General features: G+C 47.0%; 1 protein-coding gene across 4 annotated transcripts in view; it reads left to right on the top strand.

The window, feature by feature from the left end:
- The window catches only part of TNFRSF11A (TNF receptor superfamily member 11a), a 57,024-nt gene that overhangs the window by 5,993 nt on the left and 28,755 nt on the right, over positions 1 to 22,276 (top strand). For 3 of the 4 annotated variants that reach the window (XM_058691905.1, XM_058691906.1, XM_058691907.1), the window contains 2 exons: positions 17,612 to 17,693; positions 18,908 to 19,033. In XM_058691905.1, coding sequence (XP_058547888.1) covers positions 17,612 to 17,693; positions 18,908 to 19,033 — 208 coding nt within the window. Of the gene's footprint in view, positions 1 to 17,611; positions 17,694 to 18,907; positions 19,034 to 22,276 lie in introns of those variants that run through there. The other variant, XM_058691908.1, reaches the window with a different exon arrangement.

Raw genomic sequence — 22,276 nt, 5'->3', positions numbered from 1 at the left:
GCTAGCAAAGGCTTGAATCAGGTCGGTGTAGTGGTGAGAAAAAGGAGAAGCCAAGTGCAGGAGTGATTTCGGAGCCAGCAGAGTTGTGCTAGGTGCCCACAATACAGGGGCAAAGGATGTGGTCGGACCTATTACTTAAAAAAACCAAAACCAAAACAAAACAAAACCCAAGGTGATAGATGTCAGAATAGAATAGCTGACCATTTGGATGGTGTTTCTCACGGCTTATGAAGGAAACTTCTGTCTCAGGTTCAACTAAAGGACTTTTTCCCCCCCTAAACAAGCAATAAAAGAGGGTGAATTTTAGGCTATTGAATCCCAGCTGCTCTGGATTATTTTATCGTGAGGAGGAGCCAAAGTTCTTCACACCCCATACAGGTAAACAAGCCAAGAGTGCCCAAGGCACCAGGATCCACAGGAAATCTGTGTGCTCCGGAATTTAGAACCATATCCTGTCCTAAAGGTGTCTTTGAACCAGAAGTTCAGGATGTAGGCGAATCTAAAACTCAGGACTAAACAGAGATAAGCAGCCAGGGATCCCAGAGGGTCCATCATTAAAGCAGGTGTGACCTGACCCGCGGTCTTCCCGCACTGGCCTCAAATATGTCACCTGCCCCCAGACAGAAGCAGTGTTTACCTTGGACCTATGGCTTAGCAAACACTTCTCGCTTGCACAAAACACAGTTTCCTGGTGGCTTGCTAGTGCCTAAGAGGAATGTTTCCCTTTCTCTCTGCTCAGCTCCCTCCTGCCCACCCCCCAAAATCTAGCAGAGCAGGTGACGCAGAGGCCCCCGTCTGGCACAAGCGAGGTCCAAAAGCTGCCAGGTTTCCAAGTGGAAGGAAGAACCGACGGCAAAAACTAGCCTTCCAGTTTATCAGAGTAATAATAACTTATTACATTTCCTGTGCGCTGTTGAGACTGCAAGAGCCACTTCCTCCAGCTACCAGAAATTTGAAGACTTTCCATTAAAAATGAGGAAGAAAAACCCTCTAACTTTTCGTGAATGCGATGGTTAAACCTGGCAAGTGGGGAGAGAGGACTGCGGTATTGCATAAATCCCAGGAAACACCACAGTGTTTGCACGTGTGGGTTCTCATGACATCCCCAAATGGAAAAACGAACCGCTTCCCTAAGGTACTGATTTAAAAAAAAAAAAAAAAAAAAAAGCTACTCTTTGTCACGTGTATCCTTACAAAAGCAAAAGTGTATCCTTAAGTAGCACAGACAGCTGCCAGACCCATATCCAGTTAAAAGAAATCTGTAAAGAGCCCTTCCCTCCTGTCAACTTTGTACCCAAGATACAAAGGCAGGATCCCTATGAAATTTTTATGGTCATGGAGAACCTCTTCCATTGGAAAGCATAGTAGAGATTCACGTCTGCCTCTGCTACCCCAGTTAATAATTCCCAATATCAGGAACTTTCCTGTAGCAGACCTAAATCTAATATGTCACAATTTGACCCCGTTTCCTCAAATTTGTTCTTTCATAGGGGTAAAGATCAGTTGGTCAGTGTTCTTTATTTTAATGTTTCCATTGTTGAAGATTGTTACCCGCAACTTCCCTCTGCCCAGAGTTATTCATGCTGGTTCCTTTAACCTCTCTGTCAGCCTTTTTTCCTTTCAATTCAGTGGATCCTGATTTTGTACTTACTGGCAAAAACCACAAACGAACAAGAGGCCAGAAGACCCCGTCAGACTTCTGCCACGCTGCCTGTGACCAGGAAGGCTCCCCGTCTAGTAAGGAAGATAAGACAGTCTGGCACCCCTTGGAGCCACGAGGGTCTAAAGGTCTACCAAAGAGGAAGGGCGAGATGTCCAGGGGCACAGGGCGGGGCGGAGGGAGCCGAGTGGAGAGCCGAGCAGGTGCTGCACGATCTGGTCCTGGAAAGGCAGAGATGACTCCGAGGGCAGACAGCAGGGGAAGGGGCAGCGGTGGGGACACGCAGAGCATACCTGGAAAAACTGAATCCAGTCCTGACGTCTGGAGTCCAGGGCTGGCCGGAGACACCAGGAAAGGATAAGACCACCTTGAGGGGGAGAGGCGATGTGTGCTTTGGTTAGTCACGAAGGGCTATGTGAACAAACGTCAGGAGCTGGGACTCTGCCCTGTGGAGAGTGTGGCCCCTGGACCCAGCATCCGCACTACCTGGGAACTTCATTAGAAATGCACATCCTCAGGCCCTACCCGGTGTCTACGGAGTCGGAAATTCTGGAGGCAGGGCCCAGCAATCCAGTTTAACAACTTCCCCAGGGCATTCCGATGGCAGCGTAAGGTTGAGAACCGCTGTTAACAGACCAGGGGATCCAGTAAAAAGGTTTGGAGCTCGCTCGGCTCTAAATTCATAGTTTGTGACTGAGTACGTTAAAAACACCTGCCATTTGTTGAATCCCTCTTGTGAGCTGGGGATGGGATGCCTGTTGTGAGGCAGGTGCTGGGTGCTTTACATAGATTATCTCTCTTGCTTTTTTTTTTTTTTTTTTATGTTTATTTATTTTTGAGAGAGTGAGAGAGAGCAGGGGAGGGACAGAGAGAGAAAGAGAGGATAGAATCCCAAATAGACTCCACGCTCAGCCAAGAGCCCGACGCGGGAATCGAGCCTCCAAACCGTGAGATCATGACCTGAGCCGAAATCAAGAGTGGACGCTTCACCGACTGAGCCACCCAGGCACCCTTAGATTATCTCTAATCCTCAGTCCACTTTGGCCAGGACGGTGGGGAAAATGAGGCCCAAGTGGCACAGTTCATTAGTGTTGGTGCTGGAGCTCCTCCTAAGAGTCCTCTCCAAGGGCATGGCCTTACCCCCTCCAGGGGGAGGTGCTCGTACAGTCTGCATGGCAGGGTGGGGACCAGAGCAAGGCGGTTTAGGAGTGGGGGCGGGGGGTGGGGACAGAAGCAAGCTTTTTAGTGTATCAGAGATCCTGTAACCAGTGTGCAGTTGTGATCAAGGGTGTACGCTCACGTGGGCTTTCTCTTACTGTTATTATGCAAAAAGAAAAATGCTGTGACTTTAAGGCCAGTAAAGTTTAAACAGGCACCCGGAGCACATAGCACAGGGTCTGTGGGCCAGTGATCCCTGACTCAGGAGGAGAAGAAATGTGATGTATTGAATCACCTCTGTCATTTCCTGAGGCAAAGGCATCTCTGCCTCCTCTGTGCTCCCCCAGCAGAAATAAGCTGTGCGATAGCCCTGCTCCTGCACCTGCTAGGACACCCCACGGTCCTGTGTGTGTCCCCCACCCCCCACCTCCCTGCCACCTGCTCGGCTCTATCCTGGTTGGGGTGGGGGTGGAGACAAGATGGGCTAAAGGTAGGTTAAATGTAGTTCTGTTATATTTTTTCAAAAAATTTTAATGTCTATTTATTTTTGAGAGAGACAGTGTGAGGGAGGGAGGGAGAGAGAGAGAGGGAGACACAGAACCGGAAGCAGGCCCCAGGCTCCGAGCTGTCAGCTCAGAGCTCGACGCGGGGCTCAAACTCACAGACCGTGAGATCATGACCTGAGCTGAAGTCGGCCACTTAACCGACTGAACCACCCAGGCGCCCCAGTTCTGTTATATTCTTAAAGGCTCCGTATGTCTTAGTATTACTATGATTACAGTGAATTTGGGGACTCCTCTCTTGCCCCAAATTTGGATGTGTCTACCATGGCACCAGTCTAAAACCTTCCTATTCCCAACAATTGTTTTTCAGTGCCTTACAACTCACTGCACTAAGTAGTGGGAGAAAAGTTCCAAAAAGAAAGAGGGTCAGAACGCACATAGCCTCTGGTCATTGTCAGGGCTTGAGATTTCCCCTGGAGTGAGAGAGGGAGCCTCCAGTGGGGTTTGGGTGGGTAATAACACATATTACTAATGCACAATAGCAAGAAACCTAGAAACAGACCCCAAGCCTGTGACAATGGAGCGTAAGACACAGGAGCAATTAAATTCAGTGGGAACACAACCGGAATCGGTCTTAAACGTTAACCCATTCATTTCTAATAGTTACAAGGTTTAGAAACGTCTTTAATGAAATCATAAAAAATTGCCCCCTTCCGATGAGCTCAGGTGTTCTATGGCCCACTTGGGGTCCCTGTGATCAGGCCGTTAAGGTCATACTTACGGGTAAGACTACAAATGAGCAAACCATCAGAATGTACAACTGATCGGTTGTCGCCTGAACTGTGCAGAGCAGTCCTCGCGGGCCTGGGAATGCAGAGGTGATGAGGTCCAGCTGCTCTGCCTGGGGAGCAAATCTCCAGTGACCTCACAGAGGGCTCTTCCGGGGTGAGAGGCACTCTGTTCCCGGGCGTTGGTGATGGGCAGGAGGCAAGAGCAGCTGTATGTGTGCGGGTTGGGCAGATCTGTGTTCTGTCCCTATTAGAAAAGAGAATTTGAGGGGTACCTGGGTGGTTCAGCTCGTTAAACGTCCGACTTCGGCTCAGGTCATGACCTCATGGTTCGTGGGTTCAAGCCCCACATTGGGATCTGTGCTGACAGCTCAGACCCCGGAGCCTGCTTTGGATTCTGTGCGTCCCTTTTTCTCTGCCCCTCCCCTGCTCCCTCTCTCAAAAATAAATAAACATTTTGGGGCGCCTGGGTGGCGCAGTCGGTTAAGCGTCCGACTTCAGCCAGGTCACGATCTCGCACTCCGTGAGTTCGAGCCCCGCGTCGGGCTCTGGGCTGATGGCTCAGAGCCTGGAGCCTGTTTCCGATTCTGTGTCTCCCTCTCTCTCTGCCCCTCCCCCGTTCATGCTCTGTCTCTCTCTGTCCCAAAAATAAATAAAAAACGTTGAAAAATAAATAAATAAACATTTAAAACAAATTTTTTAAAAAAAGAAAAGAATTTGAGCCTGAGTTTTTGGGTTTTTGTTGGTTGTGTGTGTGTGTGTGTGAGAGAGAGAGAGAGAGAGTCAGTGGGAGGTGGGGCACGAGTGAGTTCGGGGCAGAGAGAGAGAGAAGCTGGGCTCACCCAAAGTAGGGCTCTTGTTTTATGCAAGGCAGGACTCCCGCTCAGCCGATGTGGGACTCAAACTCATAAACCATGAGATCATAACCTAAGCTGAAGTCCGACGCTTAATGGACTGAGCCACCCAGGCGCCCTGGAGAAGAGATTTCTAATCTCATTTGCAACCCCCTCCCCCCCCATTATCTCTAATTTTTGCCAAATTGGTGGAACCCTTCCAAGCCCATGCTTGGGAGTTCAAATTTGATCCAGAACTAGTAGAAAACGGTATCTGCTGTAAAGGGAAGTTATGAGATCACAATGGTCCTTCAGGTAAAGTATTCATCGATTTAACAAGAATTTGAGCATTTGCTATACGCCTAGTGCTGGTCCAGCCTGCTCACCACTAACCGTCCAGCGGGCTACTGCATAGACCTTGAGGATGCAGGACGTTAAGGAAAGTAAAGCCTCTCGCATGATACCTGGCACACACTAGGTGTTTTATAATGGCCAATTCTTCCTTCACTCCCGTTCAGGATAAATGGCGTCTGTATCCAGCAATGGGAGAAGTGGTTCTCAACATCCATTATACAGACAGAAGGATCGTGCACTGCTCGGGGGAAGTGACAGTGTTCTGGCTCTGGGTCTGTAACGTAATCTCTGACCTCGCTACCCCAAGACCAGCGATCACCTGGAAGCCTGTTAGAAATGCAGACTCTTGGGGCCTGCCCCAGACCTACTGAATCAGAAGCTGGGTTTTCATAAGACCTCCAGGTGATTCTGTGCACATTCGAGAAGCAGCGGACTTCACTCCGAGGGCCAGGGGCAGTTTCTCTGGCCACTGTGGGGGCTAGTGACCTTATAAGCTTGGTGCATTCCCAGAGTGAAGGCAGGGCCTAGAAAGAGCCTTGGCCTCCAGCAGACCTGCAAATGCTCTTGGATTTGCCTTTTAGTACAGGAAAGAAGAAAAAGTAGTTCTCATCTCATATGAATACAAGTTAAAAAAAAAAAAGATTCAGGAAGGGCAAAAGGAAGGCAGGGAGGAAGGAAAGAAAGAGAAAAGGAAAGGAAAAGAAACAAAAAGAAAAGGAAAGAAGGAAGGAAAGACCTTAACTGGGAGAATAAAGGAGCATTCACTGGGGCCTGTTGGGTGATACCATAAGGAGTCAAAGCCATCCTAATTACTGTGTTTAGGAAACAAACCGTCCTGGCACTTTCCTTTCAAGTAGCCCACAGCTGCAAACTTGTCTCCCTCTTTATCTGTCTGGAAGACAAAGACACTTGCAATTAAGGTTTTGAAATGTAAGGTTATTTCTTCATTTTCCCCAGGGCCACATGTTTTCTTTTCAAGGAGCAGAGATAATGAATGTATTGTGAGGAAAGTAAGAAAGAGGGTGGAGCAAAAATCAATGCACCTTTGATAGGCCGCTTCTGAGTAAGTGCGGCCTCCCGGTTTTCCACCTGGAGCCAAGGTGGTCAGGGGAAGGTGCTGCGGGGTCCACACAAAGCAACTGCCAAGATCGCCCATCAGGTCAGTTCAAGGCTTGCTAAGTCAAAATGGCGTCAAGAGAGAAGTTACTTTTATTTATTTATTTTTGAGAGACAGAGAGAGAGAGAGGGAGAGAATCCCAAGCAGACTCCTCGCTGTCAGCGCAGAGGCTGCTTCGGGGCTCAAACTCAGGACCCTTGAGGTCATGACCTGAACCGAAATCAAGAGTTGGACGCTTAGCTGAGTGTGCCACCCAGGCGCCCGAGTCTATGTTTTTAAGGTGTTTTTTAATCAAACCTGACCTAAGTCAGATTTTTTTTCTGCGCGTAATATCTATTCCTAAAAAAATCTTATGGCAAAATGTTTAAGATTGTAAATTTGATGTTATTTTATCACAATTAAAAATTAAAAAAAAATTTTTTTAACTCTTATGGCAGATGATGGGGTGCCTGGGTGGCTCAGTCGGTTGAGCATCCGACTCTTGGTTTCCGCTCAGGTCATGATCTCACAGTTCGTGGGTTCGAGCCCCACTTCGGGCTCTGCACTGACAGCTCTGAGTCTGGAGCCTACTTGGGATTCTCTCTCTCTGCCCCTCCCCTGCTTGCTTGCTCTCAAAATAAATAAACTTAAAAAAATAAAAAATATCTAAACAGGGGCGCCTGGTGGCCCAGTGGGTTAAGTGTCTGACTTAAGCTCGGGTCATGATCTCATTGTTTATGGGTTCGAGCCTCACGTCGGGCTCTGACCACTCAGAGCCTGGAGTCTGCTTCCGATTTTGTGTCTCCCTCTCTCTCTTTCTCTCTCTCTACCCCTCCCCGGCTTGCTTGCTTTCTCTCAAATATAAACATTAAAAAAAATTTTTTTAATAAAATAAGTAAAATAAAACTATGGCAGATGTTGTAAGGCCTGCCTAGTAATGAAAATAGCATGAAGTGCTTATTATTTAACCTTTGATGGTGTTAAGTCAACGTCCCAGGTGAACCTAAAGTCAGCACCACACAGTCCGGGCGCTGCAGGGATGTACTAACTCACGATCCGGATGATTCTGGAATCAGTTGTGTGACTTCCTGTGCTATCCTCCCTCACTGCATTAGTCACATGGACCTTCCTGCTCTTCCTGATCAAGCCTTGCACACTCTCGGGCTTTTGCAAATGCTCCTTGCTCCTTACGTCCACCTGGGAATACTCCTCCTAATACTTGCTGTGAACTTGGCTTGTTCCTTCACTTCATGCAGGTCTCCACTGAATGTCGTCTTACCAGAGGGTCCCCTTCTGAGCCCGTTATAGCTTACCCTGTTTTATTTCTTCCGTCACACCCGTTACAACCAGATTTCACTTTATGTTGATTTATTGTCTTGTGTGAACTGTAAGCAAGGACGCACTCTTTCTCCCCAGGACCTCCCTGCTCCCTCTTCTCTCTCCCTCCACCTGTCCAAGCACCTGCCTTCTTGTCACCCTGCTCTGTCTCTGCCCCTCACCTCTCCCTGCACGGCTCTGTGCACCTCCCTCTGTGATTGCTTCCCAGTCCAAGAGCTGGGCCCACGTTCTCGCTCTTTCCCTGCCAGTGAGGGCCATATCCAGGAGCTTAATGGGACTTGGCTTTTTCCAATACATGCACCAGTTCCTGAACCGCTGTGTGGGTCTCTGTTACAGTCGTCTTTCCTCTCTGTCTGTGCCTGTATCCAGTGCTAAACGCTTTGAGAGGCCAGGGATGGGTTAATTTCTTTAGTCTGGCACCAGGCCAAGCCCTTGCCCAAGTACGTGAGGGCTCAGTACAGACAGCTTTGAAAGTGTGATGATAGAGCTTTTAAAGAGATAGATGCTGCCTGTCATTAAACCCTAGACTGGAGCAGAATGTGTCTGCTGGTCATGAGCTTGATGAATGACAGGCAAAGGAGGGAGTGGCCTTAGTTTTTATTTGCACAGTGAGTAAATGAATCACAACCCCTTTATGGAAGGTAGTCTGCACGTGGGGAGGGGGTTGATTTCATATTTGTGATTTTCCGTGAGCCGGTAGGAGTTGACCAGCTGTGATGAATGCCCTTCGAGTTGGCGTTTTCCCTCCTCTTTGTCACTGGAAGCATATTCATAAAATGCATTTTAGAATGCCCCAGACCCTTCAGCAGCAGGTCGGCAGAGTATTTGTGACCATCGTGACTTCCTTCACAATCTCTGAAACAAACTAGACACATTTGTTCATAATAATCAGAGACTACTTGAGCCTCGTTTACAGCAGGTGTTTTTTTTTTCTTTTTTAAAAATATTTTAAAGTTTATTTGTGGAGGAATAGGTTCTACTTACATAAGTGGGTTCGAAAAAGCTTAGGGTGGGGGCGCCTGGGTGGCGCAGTCGGTTAAGCGTCCGACTTCAGCCAGGTCACGATCTCGCGGTCCGTGAGTTCGAGCCCCGCGTCAGGCTCTGGGCTGATGGCTCAGAGCCTGGAGCCTGTTTCCGATTCTGTGTCTCCCTCTCTCTCTGCCCCTCCCCCGTTCATGCTCTGTCTCTCTCTGTCCCAAAAATAAATAAAAAACGTTGAAAAAAAAATTTAAAAAAAAAAAAAAAAAAAAGAAAAAGCTTAGGGTGGAAAGCCGCCACCGTGGGGCAATAGCACCCAAGGTGAGCTAGCGAGGTAGTGTAATGGGATCACGAGTAACTCGTTTTATCACCTGCAGAAAATTACTTAACATCTGACGCCAATCTATCGCACTTTGATCACGAACTCCACTTGCCCCCAGACCCTTTGCTTCTTACACGCACAAGTTAATGATTCTTGTCTGATTGTTTTCTCCACGTTCACGTGTGTAAGATCTTGTTTTCTTCACGTTCACCACGTGGGTAATGTCTTGTGAGCTCGGTAAATACGGAGACGAAAGCGTTGTCTGGGGTTCTGGTCTCCTCCTGGACATTAGTCTTTTGTATTCAATTCTGCGTCCACTCTCTTGCTGGACAGAACCCAAGCTCGTAGTCTGTGACCTTTATTTATTTATTTATTTTGAGAAAGAGAGAGTATATGCAAGCGGGGGAGGGGCAGAGAGAGAAGGAGAGAGAGAAATCATTTATTGAGGGCGGAGGGAGAGAATTGATTGATTGATTGATTGATTGATTGCAGAGAGAGAAGGAAAGAGAGAATCCCAAGCAGGTTCTGTGCTAAGAGCGCAGAACCTGCTGCGGGGCTCAAACCCACGAACCTAGACGTAGTGACCTGAGCCGAGATCAAAAGTCAGATGCTTAGCCGACTGAGCCACCCAGGCACCGTAACAGATCTTTTTTTTCTTCAAGAGCTGTGTGTAAGATATACATCTGTGAAATGAATTATATTTTATTTTTTTAAGCTTGTTTATTTTGAGAGCAAGAGCAGGGAGGGGCAGGGGCAGAGAGAGAATCCCAGGCAGTTTCTGTGCTGTCAGTGCAGAACCCAACGTAGGGCTCAAACCCACGAACCATGAGATCACGACCAGAGCCGAAACCAAGAGTCGGACGCTTAACCAACTGAGCCACCCAGGTGCCCCAGTGGATTATATTTTAAACACTCAGGGTGTTTTCTGTTTAAACCCTCTGATTCTCTGAATCTACTTGCATTAGGACTTGGGCCACATACCTGGCTGATTTAACGGTGTCTCCAAGTCCTTGGTGTGTGCCATAGCTCGGGGTCTCCCCAGCGAGGGGAGTATGCTAGGTGATCTCTTGGGTGCATGGGGGATTCTCCAAAAGCTGTCCCTTTGTTCTCTGTGTGCTTTTACAACATGCGATCTTTATAGGTGCCTGTGTCATGTTCTGAAGTATGAAATGTGAAACTTTGGTTTGAACAAAAGAAAAAGGAGTCTATTACTCTGCACACCTGTAGGCTTGAATTTCTATCAGGTTTATTTACAATGAAAATGTCTAAAAGGGCATTTGGTCAGAACTCAGTTATGTCCTAGTTAACAACAGTCACTGGCAGATACGATCTAGCAGCCGCTTTATCAGCAGACGCCCTGAGTAAACTGTCTCTGCCCTCACCCAAGAGTGGCTTATGTCACGGACTGAACCCCCAGACAGAAAACCACTGAAATGACTCTGACCGTTTGTCACGATTTCAATCCCATGAGAAAAGCACTTCTTTATGTGAAATCACACATGCTTTAAAAAAAATAAACCTCTTTGATGAAAAACACTCCTCCCTCCACCCCGCCCCCAATCCCCAGAGCTAGGTTGGCCCCTAGCTGGCCAGAGCTAGGTTACAAGTGAACAGGGAAGGTGCACTCAGGACCCCAGAACTTTACTGCAGGTCCCCACTCTTTCTTTGCCATCCTTTTCCCCCTTTCCAGTGACAGTGTTTCCTTTACCCCCTCGGGGAACGATCTGATGTAAGTAATGTACGCTCACTAATCGTGTGCGCACGAGCATTTGCCCCCCACCATTGACCGCTGGCCAGGGGTCCACCACTGTGCTGAGTGAATAATGCAGTTCCCTCGCTTCATTCCCCCACAGCTTGCTAGAGAGGTCTTCTAGCTTCACAGTGAGGAAGCAGAGTCTCAATTTTTATGAGTATTGCTGCTTGCCAGGACTACCTGACTTACGTGAATGGTCACATCTGCTCCTCACTGCAGGGGGAGGAATGCAATTATTAGCCCCATCTTACAGGTGAGAAGACTGAGGCCTTAGAATTGCCCTCTCCCTTGTCCTCCAGTTGTAGAAATGGAGACGGTTTTACTAAAGCGACGTCAGGCATTCGTCTATCCCAGCCAAACTGGAAGCTGAATTTGGAGGACTGGGGAGAAAAATCCTGCCCTGAAGTCCACTGCCCTAACCACCATGCCGCCTGGCCAGGTCCTTCCTCCTGCTTCACCTCTTTCCGAGTTCGCCTGGCCCCTCCCTCTGTCCTGCTAAATTCCTGCATGCTGGCATGTCAGGCTTTATTTGAGTTGGTCGTTCATTTTTCTTTTTTACCGTAGAGACCTATCTTATCAGACGTCTGAGCTACCAATGAGTCCTATGACATTTCCACTTCTAGTTATGAACTTGCAACCAAGAAGCGTGAGGGCAGGATGCTTTCTTTTTATCACTAGACATGACTCAAGACTGAAGTAGAGACCGGCATCTGGAAGCTCCTGGAGGAGAGGAGCTAAGAAAGGAGCAAAGCTGAAAAGGTCCCCCAGAACATCTCGATTTGAAGGGGTTTTGACACACTAACTGGGGTGTCCGTGAGGGGAGACACTTGAGATCTCTCCGGCCTGCGGTTCTCAGCCAGCCCAGAAAAAAAAAGACCCTCAGCAGAATTTGCTGGCTCGCCCTGATCCCTGATCCGTTGAGCCTCATCTTTTGTTTGTTGTTCATTTGTTTCTTGAAACAAAGGCTTCAGAGACAGGTTCCTGGAGTGAGACAGTCCTAGTTCTGGGGGACACAGGTGACTAGCAATCTCTTTGTATTCTATTCTGAGTAGGAGCAATTTCAGTAGTGACTTTCTTTTAGGATATTGTTTCTCAAGGACAGCAGGACTATTAAGTGAGGTGTAATTTTCACATTTCATAGTTTCTCTCTTAACACAAACCACATCTTTCAATTCGACTGTAACAGTCAGAAATTTGATACTATCTTGACTTAAATTATAACCAAATTTCTCAAATATAGTCACGGATGATATTTTATAAAATAAAATCTATGGAAAATCCCTCGTTTGTTTTTCTGGGTTGGGTTCTTTTCCTCTTGATTTGACAGAAGGGGCCAAGCTTCTTTCTGCTTTGTTATATGTCAGTATGAATTTTCAGCAGAGCCAGCAAGTAATTTTAGTATCCATAATGACTTTCACTACAATTGGGTTGCTTAACAGCACAAAAAATAAATATTTAAGTCAACCTTCCCTACGGGATCTAAATATAGACCCACCGGTCTCTGTAGCTCCACTGGCAAAGATGTTATCTTTCCTCAGCTTAGGGTTTTTCAGAATTAGATCCAACGTGGCTTTGCATTGGGAGATAAATCCATGCAGCTTTATAAAGAGAAACTTGATGTACAATTTATTATCTTCCTCGTGCCTCACAAAGCCTTGCTCCGGCTGTGGACACGCTTATTCCGGGCGAGTTCGTCATCTGTTAAAATAAGCAGCCTGTGTGCCCTGAGAAAAAAATATACACACGACACAAAACATACAAGAGAGTAAAGCAACAGAAGGCCAGTAAGTTAAATGTATCATCTCGCCATTTTAACTCCTCTTTCTAGGGCTTTCCAAGGAATCTATGTGGGTGGGGGGGTTGGCAAAGCATATTTGCTATAAACAGACTCCAGTGTTCCTTATCAATCTGGGGAGAGTCTTTTAGAAAACAAAGGCTAGTTGATATAAACCTGTGGGTCAAACATCATTTTTGTAGTTTAATAAGAGCTATAGTAGAGGGGCTCCTGGATGGCTCAGCGGGTTAAGCGTCCGACTTCGGCTCAGCTCATGGGGTCGCGGTTCCTGGTGCTTCGGCTCCTGTGTCTGCTTCTCTCTGCTCCTCCCCTGCTCATGCTCTGTCTCTCAAAAATAAATAAACATTTAAAAATATATATTTTTAAAAAGAACTGTAGTAGAACCCTGCCGATACATGGCTTTTTTTTTCTTTTTTTTAAATAAGACTTGTAAGTACCATCGTATTCCCCAAAACACAAATGCTGCTGACAGGCCTGACCCCAAGCTGGCCTCCAGGGCACCTGTTCTGTGGATGAGTGTCCCCAGTGGATCACAGGTCAGTTCTCCCTTCACACCTGCAAGGGGGATGCAGCAGGGGATGGGCGGTGCTGGCACCTGCCGGGAGAAGTGACAGGGAGACTTCCCCCAAAGCCTGTGGTTACTTTTGAATTTTGTATCATGTCACTGTATTCTTTACTTAATAACTGGAAAGTCAAAAAGTGGTGCTGCTTTGTTTCATGAAAACAACTATGGCTCAAAAGCTCTATTGTTTCAGCAGGAAACAAGCCAATCATAAAGGAGTTCTGGAACAAAAAGATCTAGATAACTAACAGGTCGTTTGTGTCTCGATGCAGTTGCCGACGGCCTTTTGCTGTTACATCTTGAGCAAAGAAAGGAGACTGCAGGGTTAACACATCACCCCTTCTGCTAACTTCCCCTACTCCCCCTACTTCCCCTACTCCCCACACAAAAGTGTGCTTTTGTAACATTTGAGCGGGAATGGCTTTTTATCAAATTCCTGCCTTACTAGGATCGCTACTAATAATAATAGCCACCTCACAACCACCGAGAGCTTGGCCTTGCAGGATGGAGTTAGGCGCAAATTCTGAGCAGCTGGAAGGGAAGGCCTAAGGACCAGCAGGGGCTCCAGGAGCCTGGGCGCTCACCCCAGCCTGAGAGCTATGATCTGTAGGAAGGGGGTGCCTGGGTGGCTCTGTTGGTTGCGCATCTGATCTTGATTTCAGCTCAGGTCATGATCTCCTGGTTTGTGGGATCGAGCCCCGTGTCAGCACAGAGCCTGCGTGGGGATTCTCTCTCTCTCTCTCTCTCTCTCTCTCTCTCTCTCTCTCTCTCAAAAATAGATTAAAAAAAAACAAACAAAACCCACACCTACAATCCTTAGGCGAAAGGAGGGATCGGACTAAGAGAGACTGGGGGGCATCCATGCATTCACACCAAAAAATGGCTTTCAAAGGACGTACTTGGCAAGACATGCAGGCAGGAGGAGACTGGCATAAGAGAGCTCCGGGCACCAAGGAGAGGGGGCGCAGGCTAACTGGAGACCAAGCTAGGCAGGCAGGACTCAGGGACTTGGAAGCTGGGGGCACAGGCAGGTGGAGCGAGCCTGGCCTGCAGCATCGTGAGACAGGTCCCCAGGGGACCAGCAGAAGCAAGACAGGCCAGTGGATTTCCTAATAGTTACCAACCCAGGTACTGCAGCCGGGAGAACAGCCCTGGAACCCGTCCTGGGAGTGGAGCACGGGATCCGAGCGAGGCCAACACACGGCCGGCTCCGCATGCTGCGTGTGAGGTCAGGGAGCCGCTCAGGCCTGTAGCAAGAGGGTTCGTCCTACAGCTGCGTCTCTGCAAGTGGAGGCAAAGAAGGTTGGCAGAGACAGCCAGGATGGAGGAGCAAAAAGGACAAAGGCATGGCTTGCCTTCTCCTGAGTGTGCAGGCACCCTAAAGAAAATTTTCCAGATTCTTTTTATTTACCCGCAAACCGTATTTCCTTACGTGTGCGTATAGGTAGCCTTTTAGGTTGTATATATATTCCATTTTGAAGGTTTGAAGGCATCCTGCAAAGCATATAACGTGCCTAAAGAGCCAAATAGCGTTGTACGCTGTGCCTCGAATTAGATTAATGCCCTAATTGTCTGCCTCACCATGGCAAATCTTCCCGTAGCAAAATTGCTGCTGCCGCTGCTTAAAAGATCTGTAATCCTATAGCTCTGTCAAGTAGATATGTCGGTTTGGGGGTGATGAAAATGTTCTAGAATTATATGGCCATGGTGGTTGCACCGCTTTGTGAATATACTAAAACCCGCTGAACTGTACCCTCTCAAGGGGTGAGTTTTATGTGAGTTATATATTGATTTTTAAAAAAGAAGCCACGTTCGGGTGTAAAGTCACAGTCAGCTTAGGAGAGAGAAATGAATTCGAAGGAATTGTCTGTTGAGGAGCTGGGACATCTGGTCACCTCTGGAATCAGTGACTTGGCCCTTTTTGCCAGAAGGTGTGAAATCCCTGGGCTCGAAAATGGATGGGCGGAGTGAGTCACAGCCACACTCCTGGATGGGCAGACAAATTGTCCACATGTTCACGTCAGCTGGTGCTCAACAGGAACCAGGCTTTGGAACCCAGGACACAGCCTGACAGTGTGCTAAGCAGCTGCTTCAGGGGTAGACCTTTTACCAAATTCCCCTAAAAAGAACCTCTCTGTGGGTAACATAAAGCCTATGCTTATCTTCCAGAGACTGCTGCAGCTTTCGTCTGGGTCAGGAACAATTGATAACCTTTACTATCTGAAATGAGGCCCGACCACATGTTTCTCTTGTTTGCCTTTGTCATCAGTAAGGCAGGAGTGTTCGCATATCATCAGGCTCAGATGAGTCCTAGTTGGGAGAATTTGCATTGACCACATTCAGCTTTGCCGGTTCTCTCCTGTTCGTCTTCCACGTGCATCTGTTGCCTTGCCAGTCGCAGACCAGGGCTGCCTCCGGGGGAACAGAACGGAATGGAGGAATGGTTTCTGCTGTGTCACCCTTCCTGGTTTCCACTGGGCTCGCTGCTCGGCCCTTAAGCCCTATCCCGCACCAGCTCGCGGGGAGCATCCAGCTTGCAGTGTCCCAAGTCCCCGGGAAGGGTTGGCTGGGCTTAGTCCAGATACAGCCTCCCTGGCACACGTGACCCCAGGAACACATTCAGCATTCTCACCGACCTCAAAGTAGCCCTCCCTGCCCCCTCCCTCCCGGAAGCCCTCTGCCTGGCCCGCGGGAGGCCGGAGAGGGCCACATTGGCTGCGTCCCCCACACCCCCACTCAGCTTGCCTCGGGTCTTCTGGCTGTGGTGCTTTCTTCATAAAACTTCCTTCCATAACTGAGCTATTTTGAGAATGCTGGGCTTCTTCTAAGCTGTTATTTCCACACCTTCCATCCAGGCTCTTTAATATGCAGATGAAGCCCTCTGCGGGGCTCAGTCATTGCTGTCCCCCACCGCTCTGCTGATGGCCTCCCTCGCCACCCTGACCCCATGCGCCATTTTAGGCCTCAGAACTGTTCTAAGTTCTCTCCCTTCCTCCCTCTCCCTACCTCCCCCTGCCAGTTCCTTTTCTCTCATCTGGCCCATCTCTACGTATCCTTTAAGACTGAGCTCACTTATCAGAGTCCTTAGGACACCCTCCCTGGCCTTCTCAGGCTGAGGCAGGATCTGCCTCTGCGGGGGACGCACGCCGGTGTGTATAAGCCCCTTGAGGGTAGGGTTTGTAACTTCGGATCCCTGAGCCCCAGCAGGCGTGCAGCCTTTGGTGACTTTTGAGCCAAATCCAGCTGTTGTGCCACACCGTTCTGTTTCTGACCTGCCTGCCTGTCGACAGGACTGTGGTGGTGTTTCTTGCACACTGAGAAAGCTGATGCAGAAGGAGCTTTCCTGTGGCAAAGTGATAAGAATCTCTGAGTGATTGCTGGGGACTTGGCTTTTTGTTTTGTTTTACGTAGATGGGCAGATCTGGAAATTGTATCTAGAATTGTACAGAAAGGAAACAGAGGCTCAGAAAGCTTAAGCGGCCAGTTGCGGGGGGGCGGGGGGGATCCTCTCAGCCAGCAGGCCGCAGGACCCAGAGCTCCAACCCTGCAGTGTTCCTGTAACACATTGTTGTCCCACTTAAAAAATTCTCCGTGTGTTTCAATTCTAAGAGGTAAGCAGTATTAAACATCTTTTGTTTTTTAATTTTTTTTATTTTTGAGAGAGAGAGACAGAGAAGAACACACGTGGGGGAGGGGCAGAGAGAGGGAGAATCCGAAGCAGGCTCCAGGCTCCGAGCTGTCAGCACAGAGCCCGATGCAGGGCTCGAACCCACGAACTGTGAGATCATGACCTGAGCCGAAGTCAGTTGCTTAACCAACTGAGCCACCCAGGTGCCCCTAAACATCTTTTAAAGAAAGTCTGGGCTGCCTGGGTGGCTCAGTCGGTTAGGCATCCGACTCTTGATTTTCGCTCAGGTCATGATCTCATGGTTCATGAGTTCAAGCCCCGCATCGGGCTCTATGCTTGATGGTATGGAGCCTGCTTGGGATTCTCTCTCTCTTCCTCTCTCTCTGCCCCACATGCGCGTGCTCGCTCTCTCTCTCTCTGAAAATAAATAAGCTTAAAAAAAACTCAGAGAAAGTCTGTAAGACCAAATTTGACATCCCTTGTGGACAATATGAATATTAAGGGGCCTCCTTATGTTCTACGGTTTTATGACCAAAGTTGCTGAGCATGTATCTGCCCACCATGTGACCGTAATCCATCATATTACCATGAGCATAACTGGAATAGTTTTAAATGCTTAAATGGGTTTTAACGCCAGTACCGACTGGTTTCGTACTTTCTTAGTGGGGAATGTGCTAATATAGGGAAGTGGCATTGCAGGGAGGCGGTATCACAAAGAGCAGTTTCAGGACTGTTGATGGTGTCTTCTTAGGCTTGTCAGAAATGGAATTTGGTGATCCACTTTTTGTTGTATCCAGAAAGGACTCGTGCAAAATCTCTACCTGGTGTCAATTTCCTTTGCAGGTGACTTTTCAGATCACCCCTCCATGTACCCATGAGAGGCATTATGAGCGTTTTGGACGATGCTGTCATAAATGTGAACCAGGTTTGTGTGTCTGAGTCACCTTTCCTTGCCCCTCAAAAGCGGGTGGAGCTCTCATTTATTTCTTAATCCAAGGAATAACTTCTATCCTGCCAGATTAAAAAAAAAAAGAAAGAAATTGGATCGACTTTTTATGGCAGTGGCAGGTAGCACTGTGTGTCACCCTGAAGACAAAAACCTTTCTCTCAATAGATAAAATCACTTAAAAATCAAAGGCAATTGCAGAAACTGGTACTTAATTTATGCTGGAACACAGTTTTCTAAAACGCTGTTTCTTGAGAAACCATGGTTTTAAAAACCATATTTTAGCACTTTGCGATTCAAACTTACAACATACAAAATGCAACTCTTCTTTAAAAGTATTTTACAGAAAATTGGGGGGGGTGGAAATACCATACTGGAATTGTTGCTGCTGAAAATTGCCTACACCCTATTAAACCTTCTCCCCACGCACCTGCTGAGGGGCAGAAGGCGGACCGGTTACCTCTCCCCCATAGTTGCTCTACCAGATTGTGGCCAAGTGTTTCTACAGCCTCAGTAAAGCCCCAAGTCCGTGGAGTCCTCACTCATTCATTGTTCTAGAAACCGTGGTTACATTACAAGAGGATCCTTTAGATATTCAAGATGTAAATATTTTTCAGATGTGCAGAGCAAGAGCTGGTGATTTTCGTGAGCATGCATGCATGTGTGTGTGTGTGTGTGCATGTGTGTGCATGCGTGTGTGTGTGTGTGTGTGTGTGTAGTACTGTTTAGTCAAACTGAGTTACCTGTGAGCCCCCAGTATATGTAGAACAAAAGAAGTTAAGTCTCCAGATTGACAGCAGAGGGGATTTTGGAGATGGGAGGGCAGGGGTAAGGTGAAATTCTTGTTTAGCCCCCAGGGAACCCCTCAAGTTCTACAGTTACCTGTTAGAAAACCATCCTCCTTTTCCCTGGTCAGCAGAGATGTAGGGTGGAAAGGATGATGTTTTACTTAGATGAGCTAAAAGGCTGCTCACCTTGAGCACAGCAAACCTAGGAGAGGCTGTTTTAGCCAGCTGGGATGCCTGAGAGCCCATCACTGATACGTGGCCTCATCCCTTGTATCCTACTGTGTTAGGGGACTTCCTGGGATCACAGTCCTTTAAATGGTCCAATAGATTGGTGTATTTTTGTTGTTATTTTTCTTGGGGGGGGGGTATTTTCAATTGGTGCATTTTTTTCTCTCCTAAATTAAGGAAAGTACATGTCTTCTAAATGCACTACTACCTCGGAGAGCGTATGCCTGCCGTGTGGCCCGGACGAGTACTTAGACACCTGGAATGAAGAAGACAAATGCTTACTGCATAAAGTCTGCGACTCAGGTAAGTCAGGCATATCAGCGGCAAGTGTGAATAAGTGATATTTTTGATACGGTGGTGCTATCTCTTTTGGGGGGCATAGGGAGAAGCTCTGACCTTGGACCCCGAGAAGCAAGTGCTTTAGATCCCGAAGCATTGTGTGAACATTCTTCATTTAGAACATTTTTTTTTTTTAAGAGAGAGGGAGAGAATCCCCAGCAGGCACCACGCTCAGCACGGAGCCCAACGCGGGGCTCAATCCCACAAACCGTAGGATGGTGACCTGAGTTAAAATCAAGAGTTGGACACTTAACCAGCTGAGCCACCCAGGCATCCCTTCATGTCAAACTTTTGTTCGAATATAATTGAGACCAGGAGAGGTTGGGTGACTTTTCTAAGGTTAACAAATGAGAAGCAGGACTCAAAGCCAGATCTGACTCTCAAGTCTTCTTCCTGAACCGTAAGTTCTTACTTTTCTTCCTGAAAAGTAAGTGTCTTACTATACAGTTTGATCTCCCTATCAGACTGCTAATTTTTTTTTATTTTGACTCAAAAAAAATGTTAATTATAGTTTAATTGTAGGAATCAGGATCAAAATATGTCCCTTTAGTCTTGACCTAGAGGTTCCTTTGCCTTTTTTTTTCTTTTCCATTTAGTTTCTCTGTTGCAGAAACCATCTTTGTAATCCTGTGAAGTTTCCACAGTCTGATTTCTGCTGGTTGCATTCCCTTTGTGTCATTTAACAGATTTTTCTGTCTCTTCTATTTCCTGCAAAGCGATTGTTAGGTCTAGAAGGCTCATGAAAAGCTGGGTATTTTTGTTTGTTTGTTTGTTTGTTTGTTTGTTTTGCAAAACTGCTTCATAGTTGGCATGATGCAGGGATCATATAGTAGCTAGCTGCTTACCTCTCTTCTTGTGATATGAGCGGCAGTCAACCATCATGGCCTCGATCCATTCTCATTAGGAGCTGTAGAAACGTGACCTCTGTCACTCCTTCTTCATTACAGTTGGAGAAGCTTCCCTCCTCAACTAATTGTTACCCTGAATTACAGTATATACAGGAAAGGCAGAATGAATGCTTGTAACTTTATTTACCACTTTTCAAAATAATGCCTAGATCACCAAGCTTCTCCAAAGGATTTGTATGAATATTACGAACGCAGCCATTTAGACATATTTGAGGTATTTTAATCTATTGCAGTTACTAGTTGTATGGGTGCTCAGATTATCTTACCTCCTCCCGCTGGCCACTCAGTCTTTGCTATGACCCCAGGTGACTTTAAGAGCTCCCCTTGCCTCCAGGCTCATCTTGGACATTTCCTACTTCGAACCTCAAACCAGCCATTTCTTTAAGAATTCCTGACTGCATCCAGAGGAACAACTTATTCAGCAACCTCACTCTGGGTGCCAGTGAGGTTCACTGTTACCAGACTGATCCTTGTTTATAGGTTCTTTTCAGTGGACAGAATTAGGAGAGAAGTATTTTTTTTAAACGTCATAATTTTCTAATGTGTTAGAGACAGCTGGCAGATTTTGGCCGCAAAAGGTAACATGGAAACTCCACTGAGCAGAAGCATCTGATCAAGTCTTGTTTTCTTTCCCACTGCTTAGTAATGACCTTGACTCACTGCTGTCTCTTGGAAATAAAGATTCATTCTGTCTGCTGCCAAAGTCAATTAAAGCCCCAAACCTGGTACGTTAAGATACTTAAAAATAACGTCAAAATTTTTCATCACCACACCGGCTTACATGCACTCACATTTGAGTGGGTCATGGAATTAGAATTTTCCAAGGAAGTGATCCTTGTCCATGTATGTTGTGGCATTAGGCACATGTTTATGCAGATTGGCCTTGGTGCTATACAACTGACCTGGGCCCCGGGGAGCAGAGCGGACACAGGAGGGAGGCAGGAAGATTTCTCAGGTTCTCCATGCTCGGGTCTAAAAAGAATGGGAATAGGAAACATCCCCTCCCTGAGGGCTGGAACTTGGGCTTCTCTAACAGAATAGCACAGACTGAGTGGTTCAAACAACAGACCTTTATTTCTCCCAGTTCTGGAGGCTGGAAGTGGGAGATGGGGGTGCCAGCATGGTTGGGTTCTTGGTGAGTGCCCTCTTCAGGATTTCAAGATTTTCTTGCCGTGTCTCCATATGGTGGAGAACAGAGGAAGGAAGCTGTCTGCTTTTGTATAGAGGCACTAATCCACTCATGTGTCTCCAACCTCATGGCCTAACCACCTCCCGAAGGCTGCACTTCTTAGTACCATCACCCTGGGGGTTAGGATTACAACATGAATTCTGAGAGGACCCACAATCTGTCCAAAACAAACTTCTATAAGTACTCAGTATAAGTAAGGCTATTTGGACAGGCCAGGTGAGATGGGGTCCTATAGGGTCCTAAAGTCTGTTTCAAATAATATTGTATTATATCGTGTGTGTGTGTGTGTGTGTGTGTGTGTGTGTGTGTGTGTGTGTATGTGTATGCAGGTTGATTCCTGTTATTCACAGAATAACATCAATGTTCTATAAAGTCATCACAAAAAATGAACTAGCAAATACTGAACCACTGCTCCTAGGGGAAATACAGGGTTAGGTTCCTGGGAGCCTCTGGTCACAACATCTTTGTTAACTGATCCATGTTTAACCTTGTTTTATGTGTGTTTCTGTTTAAAGACACCTTAAGAAATATTCTGATTCATTAACATTGAACTTACAACCAACAGTGCTGAAATTCATGCCTGGACAAAGTTTATCTTAACATATATCTTCTCCATGAGACACATCACAGCCTTCTTGAGGGGCCTGGAAATACCAAATGTATTGGAAATACCAAATACCAAATACCAAATGTCATTCTGCACAATGACTGTGGGCCATTTTAAGCAATGGCATCACTAACAAAAAGCACAGAAATGCCAAAAATGGGACACTAAATAGACCACAAAAAGGACACTTGATTCCAGTAGGCACAAGAAGGCAGAGTGGGACTTTGCTTGACCTCAGCTGCGAGCATGCACGTCTGGCCAGTGGCTTGAAATTTCCACTGTTCTGCATGTGTCCAAGAATGACCGCAAAAGTGCCAGGAGTACTGAGGTGGGGGTTACAATGAAATTTTGGCGAGTGGGTGAAATGGCAAATATGAATCACCAAATGGAGATGGCCTTGTGTAAGCCTGACTTCTCTTCCACAAAAAGTGGAAAGGGCAGCTTTGGGTTAAGAAGAGGAGCACTTTGCAATGTGTTGTGAGAAAAGAGACAAGTACCAAACA

Source organism: Neofelis nebulosa, chromosome 11 (genome assembly GCF_028018385.1).
Source record: "Neofelis nebulosa isolate mNeoNeb1 chromosome 11, mNeoNeb1.pri, whole genome shotgun sequence".
In the NCBI taxonomy this organism is placed as follows: Eukaryota; Metazoa; Chordata; class Mammalia; order Carnivora; family Felidae; genus Neofelis; species Neofelis nebulosa.
The sequence above is the reverse complement of the archived record's forward strand: the minus strand, read 5'-3'. Positions and strand labels throughout refer to the sequence as shown.